The 19,742-nt window shown below is 39.2% G+C and overlaps 1 protein-coding gene across 2 annotated transcripts; it reads left to right on the plus strand.

The window, feature by feature from the left end:
* Positions 1–3,774: 3,774 nt before the first annotated feature.
* Positions 3,775–11,934, plus strand: LOC308103937 (paired box protein Pax-1-like). Of its 2 annotated transcripts, XR_013934777.1 has the most exons (6): positions 3,775–3,956; positions 5,351–6,007; positions 8,207–8,337; positions 9,797–9,992; positions 10,621–11,061; positions 11,313–11,934. XR_013934777.1 is itself a non-coding variant. In XM_080454151.1 (5 exons), exons 1-5 carry the CDS (start codon positions 3,953–3,955, stop codon positions 10,725–10,727), a joined length of 1,095 nt encoding a protein of 364 aa, XP_080310277.1. In that variant the 5' UTR covers positions 3,775–3,952; the 3' UTR covers positions 10,728–11,934. The 2 variants fall into 2 exon arrangements, 1 of the variants encoding a protein (XP_080310277.1); XM_080454151.1 differs by having other exon boundaries at positions 10,621–11,934.
* The last annotated feature ends 7,808 nt before the right edge of the window (positions 11,935–19,742 follow it).

Genomic DNA, 19,742 nt, shown 5'->3' on the forward strand with positions numbered 1-19,742 from the left:
CCTAATGCCTACAATGGGGCATCCTTAGTACAAAAAGTTATCTTTATTCACCACCACCTGCAAAACTCTGAAAAACCTCCTCTCACTGGTGAACGGCTTCACTTTCTCTGGCCCAACAAACTGATGCAGTATACCTCTGCTAAGAGTTATATGAGCAGTGGTTCACACAACTTTTCCCACGCATGGCTCTGTAGGAGGCTAGCCGTCTACAATGTTGACTTCCACTGCATAATCCCTAATCGGCACGTCACGCCATTATCCACATTTTGGTCTACTAAAGAGGGGGGCCCAGTACCTTCAGAGCACAGTGGAAACACAGATGAAAAGTGGGTAGAGAAGAGCTGGGTAAAGACAAAGGTGAGCTGATACTAGATACTGAAAAGCTGCATAAGAAGGTGTCTGCCTGTCTGTCTGTCTGGAGGTAATCTTGCAAACCACTGGGCCAATTTGCGCCAGATTTCTTGTGCAAATACAACCACCCCAAATATTGAATTAACATACCTTACCATACAGATTGGACAAAACGAACGATACAACGAATGCTGTGTCAGCAAAGCCTTCGGAATCATCAAAGACCCAAGCCAACCATGGACCATTTCAGATGAATCCTCATGTAAAATGGCTACGCAGTCTCACGGCCACTGGTAGCAGACTGCTGAAAATCTTCCCCATACAATCAGGCACATGAATGATCTGACAAGATCCCTCACACCTCCCTCACCTGTCTTTTTTGCACCTAAATATGCTCGTCTGTTCCTGCATAAACTGTTGTATATAGAAAGTACTGTGGCAGTCACTAATAAATGCTGATGGTATATATAATATGCCAAGCTTGTAAGTACATAGTAAATCTATTTTTATTATCCTATTAGTATAAATATACCAACTTTTTTGCTCGTTTTTCTCTTTCCTTTTCTTCAATTAGTATTACCTATGCTGCTACATTATTATGAAGGAAGCCGAACAAAGAATATGTTTTATACGATGTAACAATAAATATAACCTTGATTAAATGACATAATACTGCTTTTTAACTTTGATAAAATTGATACATGGATATTCCCAAAATATTAGGAATATTAATTTAATTAATTATATTATTTCTTAATTAATAATATTCGTTAGCATTTTGTTTTACTGTAATGTTGTAATAGTCTTTATTTCACTGGAGGCTGAAACAAAATACTCAGAACCTTACTGTGGTCATGCATGCTTGAGATTGTTACTTTGAAATAATTTGTAGTTTTTGAAATATTTAGCTTTTTTTATTTTCACCTGTCATGTTACTTCAACATGCGTTAAATTACAGACTCCATTTCAATGTAAAAATGTAGAGCTATCTAGGACTTTCACATTTTTTATAACTTTTATACTTTTGGAGCTATCCCACTTCAAACCACATTTTCAGCTCAGTGACTGCATGATTAAAGGAACACTCAACGTTTTGCTCATCAACATATGGTTCTCAGTGGTAAAAGGTAACAAAGAACATTTACACTGAATGAACGTGATGATTATTTTCCCTTAATTAATTAATTAATTAATTAATTAATGTATTTATTTATTAATTTATTAATTAAGGCAAGTTAAAATGATAATCATACACTCTTCCTCTCTCTCTGTAACACACGCACACACACACACACACACACACACACACACGCACGCACGCACGCACGCACGCACGCACGCACGCACGCACGCACACACGCACGCACGCACGCACGCACGTGCACACACACACACACACACACACACACACACACACACACACACACACACACACACACACACACACACACACACAATGGTGTTAGCGAGGCGTTATGATTCTGGCTCCTGGTAAATCTTCAATGGGAAAAAGAGATCCAGATTCCATTTCATAGCCATCACAAATGTAGGTCACACATGCGACCAGTAGAGGGAGCCTTTGTACTACAAATATACCTCACACCTTCACACCTGCAAAAACTGTTTCATTTTAGGATTCTAAAATAACGAATTTATATATTATAATCATATTAGGTGACATGTGATATATATATATATATTATTATTTTTTACTAATTAAACGCTATCCTCTATTGGTAAGAATAATATTGGATAACAAAATAATAATATAACATTGTTTGAAGGTTCCAGGGTGACCTAATTAGAATGACTGCCTCACAATTCAAAGATTTCAAGTTCAAGTTCAATCCCTGCTAGATCCATGTGTCCTGAAGCACTGAACCTCCTATTTCCTCACTGAGTATAGGCTATACATTCTGGATATAGGAACTCATTAAAATAGAAACATATCTATATCTTAGTAGTTCTATTCGTACATTCTGTGACATAATATAATACTATAAAGTCGCTATTTTCAGTGAAGATATTTGGTGTAGAGGGAAAAAATACAAGCCTGATTATCAGACTATATCTAGACCCAGGGCCAAGGGGGGGAAAAGAGTAGGGGACCAAGCTATTAAAGGGACCACAGTCAACAAAGTCTATAATATGGATTATTAAGAAGTGATTAACCACTTGAAACCTAGCATCCATATAGTGGGGCAGCGGGGCTAACATTAAGCAAAAATTGCCAAACCGCAAGCTTAGGTCGCTATTTTAGGTGAAGATAGAGCAAAGACAAGAGGGAATGTTATCAAATTGTAGGCCTACTCATGCTTTCTAAGTAGCCTGCAAGAATTGTGAAAAGACAACTGATTCATATTTTTTAAATGCAATTCAACCTAAAATATTAATTAGGCCTAAATTATATAGACCATATCTGAAATCGCATGCACGAAGAATAAAGCTGCTGCAAATGAACGGCAATTTGAACGCTTTATTTCAAAAGTGTACGTTCAAAGTTATTTGGTACCGAGCCATGTTCTCTCACTTCTCTGTAATGAAGCCGTGAGCTCACATCAGCTGACACATCTTTTAAAAAGCCTGATGCCTTGATCAAATGCAAATAAGGCCTATTACAAGTCCAGGGCGTTTAATCAGAAACAAATAAACTGTTATGCCAAGTGAAATTAGCTTTTAGCTCCATTTTATAGCATTACAGTAGTGTGTAGAATATATTATAGGAGGCTTTGGAAAGACACCATCACGGGCAGAATTAAACAGTAGGTAATAAACCAATTTAGAGATATTTGGACCAATGGACCACAAGAAAAATGCACTGAATCAGTTGTCAGTTTACTTTCTGAATGAATACTTTTACAGACATTTAATTGATTCTAAACGGCAAAGTCGTGTGAACTTTTCGAGGGCAACAGACTATATTGTTCACCTCGACCCCGTTTGACAAATTGCCGTCGTCAACCTCTCCAAATGGGACAGCTAGAGGAACATTGTTTCCCAAACAGTGGGTCGGGAACCATGTTTGGGTCGCAGACCAATTTTAATGTTTTTTTTTGTTTTGCTTCCTATACATTTTTTTTAAATCACAACTTTTCATCAATTAAAAACAACTATTTTTTTTTAGGTTTGGGAACCACGTAGAAGACTATAGCCTAATTTAGGCTCCGCCTTAGGGAAACTACTGTATGGTTGAATCTGTCTTAAAAGGATCCCTGCATGGCTAATAAGCCTTATATACCTTAATACATTATAATTGCCCTCTAAAAAAATGTAAAACACCTTAAATATTGTATTTATTTTTAGAAATAGTTCATCTTTTAAGCGGGACAATGCCTGTCCCAAGTTGATGATGTCACGGTTACCAGACCCAGTGACCAAACAGACGTTTAGCTCATCCGAACGCCACTGACGTAAAACAGAGGACGCCTCACATTCTAAATCCCTCGAAGCCTCCAAGCTCCAGGATGGACATTCGTCCATTCAGTCTCCATGGCGAGGACGATCATCTCAGTCCGTGTGAAACGCGTCGTCGCTTGGACTTTAATCCACGTCTAATGCAGAGACAGACGTTCCTCCACCACTGGTGACGGAAGCGGAGCCAATGGGTAAAGTAGCCTAACCTTGTAGATTTGCATAATTTAACCGCAAGATATAACTCAAAGTAGAGCCTCCTTTGCACTGCATTATGGCTGTAGAAGCGCCTATTGTACACAACGGGGCGTTACAGTAAACTATCAGGCCCGTGGTTACAGGCTCTAAATCGCATTTTACGCATTAAAATACAATTAAATACTTGTTTGCATGGGATACAGGATAGGTGGGGTGAGAGAGAGAGTCTTAAGTAATGTAAAGTATATGCATTGCAATGATGTGAACATGACATCATTATCAGACTTAAAATGACTGGATATACAGGTTTTGTAGCCATTTTAGACCTTAATTGTCGAATTGCTCTAATCATGTATACTTAACTTTACTTAAAAATATTTTTCAAATAGCCTACTTTATTTTTTAACATTTTGGGGAAGAAATAGCCAATTTAACACCCAAACCCATGAGGTGCCCAACTCTTCCTTGGTGCCCACCTATCCTATGTGGTGCACTGAAAAGAGCTGATCTACAAGCTCACAATGCTTTGCGGAACAACGCACTGAACTTGTATAGGTCTGCTATATTTTCAGTATTATGCAATATGGCACACAACCAAGTATTATTTATCACCTTTCCTGCTAAGTCTGGCAAAAAATAGGCTAAAGTTAAAAGGTTCGTTGTAGAGGCACTTTACAGACATTTCTACGTGAACACTATTCGATTCTGATGTGTGGTGTGTTGTGTAAGCTGTGTTGTGTTGTGTTTTTTTTAATATATATTTTGTTTGACTCAGATAAATATTGTGAAATCTTGTGAAAATAGCAGATCTACAAGCTCACAACGCCTTGTGTTGCCGTTGTGAGCTTGTAGATCTGCTATTTTCTCACAATATTTGCGTCTTTCTTATATTATTTCTCAATTTTGGTTCGACCAGTTTTTAGTTTGTTGATTACTTTTGATGCAGTAGCCTAGTGGTATTTTTTTCTCCTTTCTTTACTTTCCTTTTTTTTAGGTATTAAAAAAGGTCTTTAAAAAGTCCTTAAATTGAAACAGTCAATTCAATTTTCAATTCAAAGGGCTTTATTGGCATGAGAAAACATACGTTTACATTGCCAAAGCAGAAAGCACAATACAACAATACAGCAATACAATCAAAACAAAAAATATGTACATTTGAAAGTCAGAATCTTCAATAGATCAATTTCTATGTACCAAGATCACTGGGTGCAGGTATAGTGCCGGAATATACACAATGATTAGTCTTTAGGGTGGTTGTGTTCCGTTTGATATCCTTCTCCTATCACAGCAACTCACGAATCTTGCTGCTGTGAACAGTCACTTCATCATGATGTGTAGGCCTACTACCTACCACTACTAACCACCACGCCGCGGTCCTCGCCTCATGCAGATCAGACCTACGGCGAGGTGAACCAGCTCGGCGGCGTGTTCGTCAACGGCCGGCCTCTCCCCAACGCCGTGCGGATCCGGATCGTGGAGCTGGCGCAGCTCGGCATCCGCCCGTGCGACATCAGCCGGCAGCTGCGCGTCTCGCACGGCTGCGTGAGCAAGATCCTGGCGCGCTACCACGACACGGGCTCCATCCTGCCGGGCGCCATCGGCGGCAGCAAGCCCCGCGTCACCACGCCCAACGTGGTGAAGAGCATCCGGGACTACAAGCACGGCGACCCGGGGATATTCGCGTGGGAGATCCGCGACCGGCTGCTCTCGGACGCCGTGTGCGACAAGTACAACGTCCCGTCGGTCAGCTCCATCAGCCGCATTCTGAGGAACAAGATCGGGAGTCTTTCCCAGCCCGGCGGTCCCTATGATGAGGACGGCGGCGGTAAGCCGACTCATCATCATCATCCTGGACCTCAGCTGTCTCCCTATAACCACATGTACCCCTATGCCTCCTACCCGGGGGCCATGTCGCCCACCGCGGGGGGTAAGATCGGCAGCGGCGGGCCCGGCGGGGGGCCAGTTCATGGCCTCTCCCGGGCTTGTTGGCCCTCAGTGCACACGGTCACCAACATCCTCGGTATCCGGGCGTTCATGGACCCTGCAGGTTGGTTGGAATTAATGGTGGATTTATTTAACCCTGTAAGACCTGCAAGACCCGATTCTAAAAATGTCTTCTGAATCCTAGCAGTTTTCTGCAAAAACCTATGTTGCTCAGTGGTGCTCAAACGTTTTGATGTCAATATTTTGGCCGTGGACCCGCATCTAAAATATTTTGTTCCAGGGACCCCCAGAAACAAATATTTGAGTTAAAAATGTTCGATTCAACAAAGACTATATTATGTTCAAAGATTTGCACACATTGATTTTTCAAAAATAGCAGATCTACAAGCTCATAGTGCCACTATGAGCTATTTTTGAATACCCAGAGTATAAAATATGGTTAAAGTGGTTAAAGTCTAAAATGAGAGATGTTTTCTGGTTACATATTTCATTGCTTGGTTTTAAGTTGAATTCCCAAGTTGGCTAACGTGATAATTTCAAACCTGTTGCCAAATCATTCGTTTCCTTGAGCTGTGCCTGTGGCACACGAATTACAAGTTCAAAACCTGCAGACATGACATATGAAATAAATCTTTATCTGCCGTGGTCAGGTGGTCTATTTAAAATATAGCACGAATAGAAACATGCATCAAAACTTATTTGTATGTTCAAGCTAATGCAGTCGATTAATAAATGTAAATGATTTAGCCATGGAGAATAGATGAGGACTGCAAAGGGGAATTGAACTCGTTATAATAATGATAATAATGATAATCATAATTCATAATAATCATAATCATAATAATAATAATTATTATTAGCCTATATTCCCGCAGTCCTTGAGGAATAAAGCTTTTTATGCTTAATCATTAACTCACTCTGGAAAAGATATAAAAACGTTGTTTTTATCTTTCTTTATCTTATCTTTATCTTAACGTCTAATGTTCAGATTAATACAAAAGCTATTTTAACCATAAATAGGCCGACCGGTAGACAATTTGGATTCTCACGATTACAATCTAGTATCTATAAAAATTCACATTGCATTTGCAAGACACAGGGATAAAATAACATATCAGCTTGCTTCCGTAAGAATATATGCCACATTCAGAATACATTTACAAAAGGTGTTTAGTATTTAAGGTTAAAACATGTATGTCGTTGAGATTCTCTCACAACCGGGAAAGCATCTGTGTCATTTTAGATGTCTTTGGCTATTCAAAAATAGTAGATGTACAAGCTCATAGCATGGCAACAGTGCGCGCTATGAGCTATTTTTTTTAAAATCGTGAAAATGTGCTTTGCACATTTTTAACTCAAATCTTTGCTTCTGCATCCCTGGAACAAAAATATTTTGAGATGGGGGTCCGTGGCCAAATACACATACTTTTTGGGGTCCTTGACATGAAAAGGTTTGACAACCAGTGATATAGAAGCATACGTTTTTCAGAAAACTGTTAGAAGACATTTGTAGAATCGGCCTCAGGTCTTAATGGATGACTAGGCTATAGGCCCGCTTATAAGAGACACTACTTCAGGTATAATATGGGATTCTGTTCGATGGCTAAAGTTTTTTGCATGCGTCTTGTTAACCTAGAATCTCCCCCGTAAATGCTTAAATAAAAACATCTGTTTAACATAAAACGCACTGCAGGCTGGGCTGAGTCTGAGGAATTTTCTACCTCAAATGCATGTCTGAACCCAAGTGGACCCGATGGGTCTAACAATAGAAGCGCCATTTCAATTTCTAGCTAAATATAAGTTACACTTCAGTGTCATTTCCAGTAAACATGGAATAAACATTAAATCCACATTCACCATTTAGATTTTGATAGTAAGTAGGCCTGTATATGGCATGCAGATGCAGTCTCGAGAGAGTATAAGTTGTAATGTTGCGTTATAAAGCCTGCACTGTTTCCCAAACACCGGGTCGAGACCCATTTGTGGGTCGTGGACGATTTTTTTATGGGTCACGATTAAATATCCCTTTATTTTTGTTTCCTTTTTGTTTTTTATTATTATTATTTCAAAACATTTTAAAATTCCATAAATTAGAAAACTAATGTTTAAAGAAGTAGTGTAAATAGCTATATAAATAGCTATTGTAATATCTACAAGCTCACAACATGTAGCGATGCGATGCTTGGGTCCTGGGGAGACACATTTCTCGAGCTAAAAAAGGTTTTGGAACCACTGGCCCGCTAGGCTATTATAAAAAGCCCAATTTTTCACCATTAAAATGTCCCTGCATATTTTTCCACAGCCGTAGCTGCTGGATCCGAAGGATACTCGCCCAAAATGGAGGAGTGGGCCAACGTTAACCGAGCACCGTTTGCTACCGGTGTGAATGGAATAATAGACAAATCATCCACAGAAGACATAAAGTACTCCCAGGTAGGCCTACATACGTTATTGTTTTCAGTTAAGGCGTCGAGGCAGCTAGTGAAGAGTGGAATGTTTGTTCAATTAATAACAGCATCAATAAGAACTTCACCACTAGCCCTTTTCTTTATTTTGTCCTTCTTTTCTTTATTTATTATTTATTTCTGGGGGGGGGGGGGGGGGCAGATAAAGAGGTGTCTTAAAAATGTCCTTAAGAAAAATAAAAGAGGGCTTAAATATGTTCTGTAAGTTGGGGCAGATAAAGAGGTGTCTTAAAAATGTCCTTAAGAAAAATAAAAGAGGGCTTAAATATGTTCTGTAAGTTGGGGCATTACCTATGACATCTTTAATATTGTACCTTGTCCAAAAAACAACAACTATCCTTTCAGGAAAGAAATCATAGAAAAAGAACCATGTGTTCCAATTTGCATGGATCCAATGTAGTTATTATATAGTTTCAATATTTATAAAAAACAGAGACATAATAACAAATGACAAAATGCTTCATTTTTTTTTGCTTGATCGGCTAATTTATCTACTTTTGTAAATTGTGTGAAACTCTTGTATGATGGCAAAGTAGCCAGCCTACAAAATCTAGCATAGGGTATCAATTTCCAGCTGGGTCAGGTCCACTGTCCTTTGGTCAGTAGAAATATAAAGAGGAAAGAAAGAAATGTCTCAATGGATGGAGGGGTGGAAATTAAAGACAAATCAATGTCAAAGTCCCCAAATGATTTGGGGATCTCTCACAATTTTTTCATTTGGGCCAAATCAAAAATACAACAGCAGCAATAGTTTCGCCTATGAATATAAATATTCATTGCCCAAACATTACAGGGACGCCAGGTTGAAAGTGGTTGAAGGCAAGTGATATTTTATGGTACAACAAATATGTTTTTGTTAAAAAAGCTATGGCTCTAATAGGCTAATCACCAAGTAGGCCTATAACAGGTCTCACCGTCTCTCCTTACCCTCCTTCAAAACCGCCATAAAAGAGCACCTGTCTGCAATTTGTAAATGGTCCTGGAAAAGCCCCCTATGATCTTGTTTATTATTGTATATTATTGTATGTCTTTAAATGAATTGAAGCATTACACAGGACCACAATGGAAACAAGCCCTATAGGGCTTTTTGTATTATCCTTTTAACAATCAATGTAAACCATACCTCTGTACAAATTGCAAACTGTTAATAAAGTATTCAATCAATCAATCAATCAATCAATCAATCAATCAATCAATCTCAAGCTCAAGCTCTTTAATAAATAGAATATATATATATTTTTTACAATCAGGAGGGTGCAGCTCCAATTTGATAGTGTTCCGGTTCCAATTTTGTGAGTTTTTTGTTTACTAAAGAGCTGGAAGGCCACTGTTACTGAACAAACACTCTATTGCGATTATACAGCTATTTCACTTTTTTTCCTTCTTTTTTTTTTACTTTAAATCCTTCCTCTGTTCTTGTTTCTCAGTCTCCATCTAACCTCAGCGGTTACGTCCCAGCCTGTGCCTACTCCTCGCCGTCCCAGTACGGAGTGTATGGGGCCTCAGCTGGGGCCTACTGGTCCTCCTCCCAGCCCCAGAACCAAGGATTGAGCCACCTCCCCAGTGCTGCTGCAGGAGACGTCCTCACACCTCACATGTCTTTTAAACACTCTGCTAGAGAGAGTAAGTCTGGATTTATGCACCTGCTTTTCATTCAGTTTGTTTGTTTGTTTTTGAATTATTTAGCTGTCTCTCTAAATATAATAAAAAGTGTAAACTTTTTTAGAAAGTCATTTTGCTTTATTTTTATAGGAGGATAGAGAGAAACTGCATGAAATTCAGTTTTATAAATAACAGCCCTGGCACACCCAATTTAAACAAAATAGCAGCATCTCCAGTTAAAGATACAAATTCCTAATTTTCATTCAATCCAAGTGTGTATAAATACCATTTGTACACACGCTCCAAGTTAAATTACTCTGGATTTTATTGTGCAGGAAAGGTTGCTAATTCTTTACTCATACTTTCCAGTATTTTACGTTTTGTTAATTTAGCCTATATTTGAGGCAACATAAAAGTTGCCTCAAACGTGTTAGTCCCACGAGAGACTGTGTGTGTGTGTGTGCGCGCGCGCGCACGCGCGCGCGCGTGCGTGCGTGCGTGCGTGCGTGCGTGCGTGCGTGCGTGCGTGTAATTTAAAAAAATTAATAAAGCGCAATGATGAAATGAGATCTGGTTGACAACTCCAAAGGAGATGATGATGACGATGATGACAATGATGATGATGACTTTTTTTTGTCTTTGCCCACAGGCAGCAGAAAGCCCCCCAGTCCTTTAAACAAGCACCATCATCATCATCATCATCAGGACGGCCTTCATCACCACGCTGCCCTCTCTCTGTCCACTACAGCCTCCTGACCACTGTGACCAGCAAAACCCCCATGTCTCTCTGTCCATTATAGCCTCCTGACCAGCCTCTCATTTCTCTGTTGCAACACTCTCTCACTCCTCAAAACATCTTTGTGACTTCTTGGGGACAGACATCCCAAGAAGTCAAAAGGTGACTGGAAGGGGGGGCAAACATGTCAAGGCACTTCTGTACTCCAGGAAAGCGGAAGTGCAGTTCTCAGACCCAAGACGTAAAAGGGTCTTTACGGTTTTTCAAGGGGTCTGCCAAAAAACTGTTAAAACGACCGCGGCGCTCCGCCCAAAGCGGACTTCAGCCACGAGAGGCACCGCCGGCGAGTGAGCCGTTAAGCCCCATTTAGCCTACTTAGTTGCGTGCTGGTGTCGTGCTCAGTAAATAGCAGATCTACAAGCTCACCAGGCGTCACGAATGCAACAACAGCATGCAACCACGTATAAACGAGGCTTTAGGAGAGCGAGTCACAGTGCCGAATGTTGTGAAGTCCGTTTCAGCCGACTGAGCGCAGTTCTAGTTAATGTCCTGATAGGAACAGAAATGATGTCCCTATCTGGACATTCTGTGACATTCTGTCACAGAATCGTAACTCATATCCCCCCTAGTCAACATGCCTAGCCGTATTTGCCCCCCCCCCCCCTTTCAGTCAACGTTTGACTTATTGGGACGTCCATCCCAAGAAATCACCCGTCTGACTTATTGGGGCATTCTAACTGTATGGGACACTTCACCACGAATCACACACATGGACCATATGGGACGTTAAAGTGACGTAATACGCAAGGTCATGTGGTCTTTCCCTGATTCTCTACCTTTCCAATTTCAAGGATTATTATTTTTTATCTCTGGGACCCCAACTCCATTTGGTTCCATTTGTACACTACCCATAAGGGTCCATTTGGACCCCTGTTGGTCCCCAAACCCGACGTTGAGAGACAGTGTTTTATTGCATTTATATTTTTTACGGAGTAGGCAGCTCTGTAATCAGAATTTTGGGAGCAACTGAGAAACATTTAAATTAAACTAGTTTGCATTTCCATCAGACTCTCTTGATCAAGTGTTCCATAACTGATGACTTGAAAGGCGAAACCTGAAATCCCATTGGAACGTTGTACATTTTTTGTAAAGTTAGGCTATATATCGGCAAAGCTGTAAGTATATTTTTCTATAACTGTGCTTAATAAAGGGCATGCAAAAAAACAAGTCTATGTGTTAAGGAGATGGATGTGTGGGAAAGAGTTAACAAAATGTGTTAATCAATTGTTCTTGTTCATTGTTAATTATTATGTAATTACACATTTCAAATTACATGATTCATGATTAAACAATTATTTGTGTGTATATGTATATATATATATATATATATATAGGCTATATATATATATACATATATATATATATATATATGTGTGTGTGTGTGTGTGTGTGTGTGTGTGTGTGTGTGTGTGTGTGTGTGTGTGTGTGTGTGTGTGTGTGTGTGTGTGTGTGTGTGTGTGTGTGTGTGTGTATCCTAATTATTTTCCGTTTAATGTCTATCCAAGCAGATTAATGTGTAGTTAATGATGCGCCTCTAGAGATGCAATCTCTCCCTCCCTCTCTCCCTCTCTCTCTCTCTCTCTCTCTCTCTCTCTCTCTCTCTCTCTCTCTCTCTCTCTCTCTCTCGGCCTCGTGCCATGGTCGGGTCGCACGAGCCTCTCTTTTCACGAGCCTTGCAAAAGACGTTTGCTTAATTGATTCACACCCCATCGCGCGAAGCGAGCCGAGGGCGTCGCTTAATTGCCCAAAAGAACTGATCTACAAGCTAACAACGCGCCACATCGAGACACATTGTGTTAGCTTTTAGAGCGGGCCTTAAATTGGACCTCCCCTAGTTTGAAGAATACTTTTGTACTTACTCAAGTACATTTTCAATACCGGACTTGTACTTGTAACAGACTATTTCTAGGGTATATTGATACTTTTACATAAGTAAAAACTGTGAGTAGCCTACTTTTTCCACCACTGATCTTTGGATAATCTATTAGCCTATGAGCGCTGGGACGAGTTGAGATTTATACACGGCCCGACCCAGGGGAAGGGAAATATCATTTTAGAGCCTAATGACTGGCACTGCAGTGGGTCTTTTCAAAGAAACCACGCAGGAGGCAACAAAAGTCACCATTAAAGAAAAAACAACAACAACAACAACAACAACAACAATGTAATAAAAAAAATACCTGTACGTTTCTAGTGTAACATTAATGGGCGAAATGTTTCGGAAACTGGGAATGAAGTGGATTAATTGATTAAGGATTTCACGAAGGCCATCAGTGTTCAGTGAATGGAGAAACAAACCACAATAGGCCTACCTTTGTCTAAATGACAAAGGTAGGCCTATATTTATTTTGCAAAGGGCTTACATGCAGTAAAGGATTTTCTCAAGTCTACTCAAGAACTACATGTTTTATTCGTGGCAATAAAAATAATTACAATATGCTATATTATACAGACCAAAACTTTGGAATAAAATAAGCAGGCTTTTAGCCTATAGGCCTATATGCCCTGCATGTGTGACAGGATGTTTAGGCTAAACTATCTCTGATTGTTAATAGAGGTGATAATGCACACTGTACTGTAATACTTTTGAACTTTTACTCAAGTAAATGTTTTATTCCATACTTTTACTTTTATTATTTCTACATTGCAGTATTTATTTATTTTCAGTATATTTTTATTTCATTTTATGGGAGAGAAAGAACAGGTAGGCCTACACACAAAGAAAAATAATAACACATTGATTGATTTTCGAAATCAATACAAATGTATACCATATAGCTGCCACTAGATTACACTACACATTGCAGTATTGATACTTTTACTTAAGTAAAACATGTGAGTACTTCTTCCACCACGGCTATTATATAGCTATAACTCTTTAGTCTATTCAACGCGCTTTAATGCTTTAGTGCCCAATCAATCACGCACCACACAGCACACGCATTATTCACACACCGACGGCGGAGTGCATCAACAGCAAGGCGTGATCAACCTGCTCATCGGGAGCCGTACTTTTTTTGGCAAGCCACACTGTGGTAAACTAGTCTACTAAAATGAGGCTTAAGTGTCCAGGTATATAGAGGTGCATGTAAGGCGATCCGTTTGCAAACAGCCGTAGAAAAAGCAAAGTAACCCAGCCTTACCTAGGAGGCCATTATGTCTGAGGCTTTATTCCCTGAGCTGGAGACTGACAGAGCAAACATTAGCTCAGATGATAGTCTTTTTTTAAAGGGCCGGCTGAGACTTTGAGGAAATCGCCAAAGCCCCGCATGTCATGACTTCCATTGTCTGGTGTGTGTTTTCTGTTTGACAGGGATAGAATAGCGCTAATAGTGTCAGGTCTAATAGTGTTGCCTGCTATAACAGCAAAACGAGATCGGCCTGTATTAGGCCTTTTACTCACCGCATGCCATGCAGTGATAGAAGAAGCAGGCCTACTCACATGTTTTACTTAAAGTATCAATTCTGCAATGTAAAAATACTCTGGTAAGTACAATTCCAGATTTACAGTATAGTAGTAAAATGTACTTGAGTAAAAGTACAAAAGTATTGGCATCAAAATATACTTAAAATAGGCCTACCAAAAGTAACCTTATTGTGCCGAAGTTATCATAATATATCTAAAATGTATTAAAAAAGATTTTGAAAGCAGATTTACAAGCTCACAACATGTCACGCATCATTCATGACGCTTTGTGAGCTTGTAGAACGGCTATTTTAAAATAGCCCAAATTTAAATAGCCTAAATAGGCCTAATATATGTTTAAACACTATTAGGCGGCGCCCAGTGGTTCTCAAACGTTTTCATGTCAGGGACCCCAAATGAATTAATAGGCTATACGCTATTTGGCTGCGGACCCCCACCTGAAAACATTTTGTGCCAGAGACCCCCATCCAAGATTTGTGTTATTAAAATGTTCCAGGGTTAGATAAATATTCCCAAATGTATTGTAAAGTTTTTTGTTGTTGCTCAAAACGCGTTGCATTGCAAGTGGTTTAAATAAAAAAAAACATTTGATGCCATATCAAGTCATTTTGCCTGTGACCCCTGTAACCCCCTCAAGGACCCCTGGGGGTCCCCGAACCCCACTTTGAGAAACACTGTATTAGGCTACAAATTATCTACAGGTGTGGAAGTAAATGTAGAATATAGGGTTGGGAAACGTGATTATTGAGGAAGTGCATTTTAATAAATACATTATTTTAGACATTATTACAGGAATTTCAGGGAAGGCGCTATACACAGCATTTGTTTAAATGGATATTAATTGGATATGCAATCCATGTCATTTTCATATCTCCCATTAGTGCCTTGTGTATTTTGGCATGTCATTATAGGCATTTTATTAATAGTTTTTATTTGTTTTTACAACTTTTCACACACAAAAACATATTACGTTGCATCATCATGAGCTGCTATTTTTGTTATTTTCCAAAATGTTCCAAACATATATAATTCCCAAATCCTTAGTATTTTAACCATATGCTCTATAGCCTACTACAATAGACTGCAGTTTATGCTTCACATATGGAAAAACAAGACCTCACGACAAAAAAAAAATAGACACACAGACAAAAGAGTATACATAGTATTCGAGAGCAGTGGTTCTCAAACATTTTCATGTCAAGGACCCCTGTATTTGGCCACAGACCCCTATCAGAAAATATTTTGTGCCAGGGAGATTCATATTTAAATAAATCAAAATTATTCAATATTTTTCACATTTCCCCCATCATTTTTTAAAAACGTTCACAAACAGCAGATCTACAAACTCACAACATGTCGCATCTTGACGCATTGTGAGCTTGTAGATTTGCTATTTTCAAAATAGCCAAAGCAGCCTATTAAATAGGGTTCAAGTGGTTAAACTGGTGATGCTATATTAACACATTTTGCTGGGGACCACGTGGACCCCCCTCAAGGACCCCTGGGGGTTCCCGGACCCCACTTTCCCAGAACCACTGTTCCGGGAAATTCAGTTTCTAATCTGACAACACAGAGATGTAGCCACATAGTGGGTTCTGCTTTGGAACAAAGATTCCATTTGGCTCACAACCTCTTATTAAAAAGAAGTCCATGCTTTGATAACTTCCTATAAGAACCACTCCTGAAAGCCAACTCTTTGAGTTAAAGTCATAGGAAAGCAACAGTTATTTCTGCTCTGTTTTAATAATGCAACCGTTTGTAATTTTGGCCTCGTAAGTCCCTGACAGAGTATAGAGGCACAGTAGCGCGCACACATGCAGGCTGGCACGCGTGCGCACACACACATGCACTTTTTGTCTCATATGACTCAATCACATCACAAAGTGCAGAAACAGAATTTTAAAAAGCTAACAATGCAGAACCATAACGAGAGAAAAAAACTATTAACACATAAGCAGGTGTCACACACACACACACACGCACGCACGCACGCACGCACGCACACACACACACACACACACACACACACACACACACACACACACACACACACACACACACACACACACACACACACAATCAGACTGATAAAGAAGCTCTACTGTACTGTATAATAAACAGAGCAGTGTTCAGTAGAGAACTGAGGTGTTGCTAGACTGTCAGTAGAGCATGAAACACCTGTCACACTGAATGGTACACTTGATCTAACATTATACTATGCACTACCAAACTAAATACCTAATACATTGTATCTAACATACTGTAATACACTACCTAGATACAATATAACTACCGTAGATACATTGTATCTAACATAAATAGATACACTAACTAGATACTGTATCAACATAACTAGATAGATACACTAATACACTGTATCTAACATAATACACTATACAATATAACTACCAGATACATTTTATCTAACATAAATAGATACACTACCTAGATACTGTATCTAACATAATTAGCTACTGACCGTATCTAACCTAACTAGATACTGTATCTAACATAACTAGATACTGACTGTATCTAATACTGTATCTAACATCATACTGACTGTATCTAACCTGACTAGATACCGTATATCTAACTTAATACCGACTGTATCTAACCTAAGATACTGTATCTAACTTAGCTAGATACGGTATCTAACCTAATTTAGATTACTGTTAACCTAACTAGCAAGGAAGTTTAATAGGCTGCCGGTATACTAGCAACATTATGGAAACTATTAGATGTATCCACTCATAATGCATGCCAGTATTTCAATATTAATACATGAGAATAAGACCAGATGTTACTGAACTTGCATCATATGTGTGGGGGGAAAAAACTTGACCACACCATTATGATTATATAAATCTGTCTTTGCTGAACTACGGTACATTAAACTATCCCTCAAGCAAATTCAAAATCCAATTACAAGCATAATTTTCCTGCTTAAATTTGTATCTTGTGCATAAAAATGGGATGAACAACCCCATTTAGAGGTTGAAATGCTTTAAGCCTATGTGAAAATAACTTTTGAAATATGAAGTTAAATAATTCAAAGAAATACTGTAACTGCTGCCCTCTCAGGCAGGGGAACCAATTGGAAATGTGGCTAACCGATGACTCCCTATAATAGAACCAGTGGTGGAAGAAATACTTTACTTACAAGTAAAAGGCCTGTATTCAAACTTTAACTTGCTATTTTTTGAATAGTATAAAAAGGGGCTTAAAGGACGACTTCACCGATTTCCAACCTCTCTTAATATAATTTGTCCTCACTAATGCTCATGATTATATGGTACCATCTTTGTCTACTCTGTCTCTATCTCAGAGGAGGGCTGTGGACAGTTCAGAAACCCGCCTACCAGTGACATCATTGATGGGGAATCCTAGCTTATAGAAACTGCAGGCTTTTTATTCCTGGAAAGTTATAATGGAAGCCATTGTTGTTAAAATTTTAAAATCTTGTTTGCCTAACGATGATGTCACTGGTAGGCGGGTTTCTGAACTGCCCACAACCCTCCTTAGAGACACAGACTCTTTGAGAGACACAGAGTAGAAAAAGATTGTACCATATTATCATGAGTATAATGAGGAAAACCTATATGAAGATAGGTTGAAAATGTGTGTAAAAAGTAAAAAGTACAATGCCTCTGAGATACAATTAAGTGTAGAAGTATTGATTTAAATATATATTATTATTAAGTACAGTACTTGAGTAAATGTACTTAGTTTCCAACACTAAATAGAACATCTACAAACCGTCTTTCATGTTTGAGGGCTCCTGTCTGCCCATGGGTTCCTTGGCATCTTGCCAAGTTTTCACGCTATTTTGGCGCCAGCGCTCCCAGGTGATGGTAGTGACCGCCTTGATGACCTCACTCATTCTGTGTCACCACCTCAACAAAAGACACTGTCTATACAGAAAGTTCGGTCCAACCTTGCTCTGGAAGCTTCTCAGGACACATTCTGACGTTCAAACGGGACAGTGTTTTATCATTTACTTTTTCATTTATTTATACACAGGGACGTGTGTTTTCAATGACATGGTTGAAATTGAGTTTGAAGTTACAACGGGTTCATAAGAGGAAAGGGGTGTCTGATCAAATGTATACATATTATGATGTTTTGCATAGTAGTGTATATCTGTCTGTCATTAAATGTCTCTATGAATTGAATACAAAGGACCCCAATGGAAACAAGCCATAGGCTTACTTGTGTTTTAAATCCTCTTAGCTGACCATGTATTGAACTTTACTTTCCTGTGGGTTTTTTTGCAAACTGCTAAAAAGTATTCAATCAATCAATCAAGCAACTTAAAAACTGTCTGGGGTGCTCACTACAGCCAGAGTAGACGTTAAAATGACCCCAGCAGTGTTTTAAAGTGAAATACTCCTTTAACCACTTGAAGGGGCATAGAATTCTGATCTTGTAGTTTGTTTTCCAATTCAAGTTAAAAACTACAGCAGGGTAAAAAAATGGCAGGTTGATAAGCAGCTGAAGCAGATTAATAATGGGTGTGTGTTAGATGTACTGTAGGTGTGTAGCCATGGATGTGCCAATCTGCAAGCATAGACAGTATTCAGCAATATTGTCAATGCACATTGACACACCAAATCTAATGAACACACACATTATTAATTTGATCAGATGCAAGCTGTGTTGTTATCAACACTGTGTACAGTCTCCACAGCCTGACATGTTTTACTCTGCTTTAGTTTGAGTTTTTTGAAAACTTTAGAACGTTTCCACCTATAATGACATGCCCAAAACAGGGAGGCCGCAGGTTGAAAGTTTAACATTGTGACTCACCAACTTGCCTCCTTCCTGTCTGACAGAAATGTGAGAGAAAGCAAATAAAGAGGCGGTTTGGCCCGAACACAGCAACTCAGTGTCTCCATCAGTGATGCTATCTGCATCTCTGCAAGTCAAGCGTGCTCTGAAGATGTCAGATAGTGTGTTTGGTGCGTTGAGGTGACGCTAAGTACTAGCAAAATGATCTTAAATGGCAGTAATCAAATGAGAAGATAGTGAAAATGTGTTTGTGCGTACACCTTATACCTCTGTGTACAGCGTGTGTTCGTGTGAGTGTGTACATGCGTGCAAATACAGTGTGCCCACAAAGACATGCATGCATGTCTGTGTATTGTGTGTGTAAGTGAGTATGAGTGTGTGTGTGTGTGTGTGTGTGTGTGTGTGTGTGTGTGTGTGTGTGTGTGTGTGTGTGTGTGTGTGTGTGTGTGTGTGTGTGTGTGTGTGTGTGTGTGTGTGTGTGTGTGTGTGTGTGTGTACTTGCATTACGGTACAAGTAGCCAAATATCCTCAGAAGTGTAGTATAATTTACAAAATAGACATTATGAGGACAATTTACATGGTTCTCACAAGAAAAATGGCTGTGTTCTGGTTAAAAAGATTTTTAGGGCTTACAATTAGGAAAAGACTCATGTTGGATTTAGGGTTGGAGTTAAGCTGATCAGCTATTATCTTATCGGTGTGTGAAACCGCCGTGGAACTAAGTAGGTTATAGGGTTAAGAATTGAAAACAAACAAAAAT

Source organism: Gymnoscopelus braueri (genome assembly GCF_963280865.1).
Source record: "Gymnoscopelus braueri genome assembly, chromosome: 16".
In the NCBI taxonomy this organism is placed as follows: domain Eukaryota; kingdom Metazoa; phylum Chordata; class Actinopteri; order Myctophiformes; family Myctophidae; genus Gymnoscopelus; species Gymnoscopelus braueri.

What these genes read in the sequence shown, in the direction of transcription:
- LOC308103937 (XM_080454151.1), top strand. An exon ending in AAGACATAAAGTACTCCCAG is followed by an intron (nt 8,338 to 9,796) that starts GTAGGCCTACAT and finishes CTTGTTTCTCAG; the next exon opens with TCTCCATCTAACCTCAGCGG. An exon ending in TAAACACTCTGCTAGAGAGA is followed by an intron (nt 9,993 to 10,620) that starts GTAAGTCTGGAT and finishes CTTTGCCCACAG; the next exon opens with GCAGCAGAAAGCCCCCCAGT.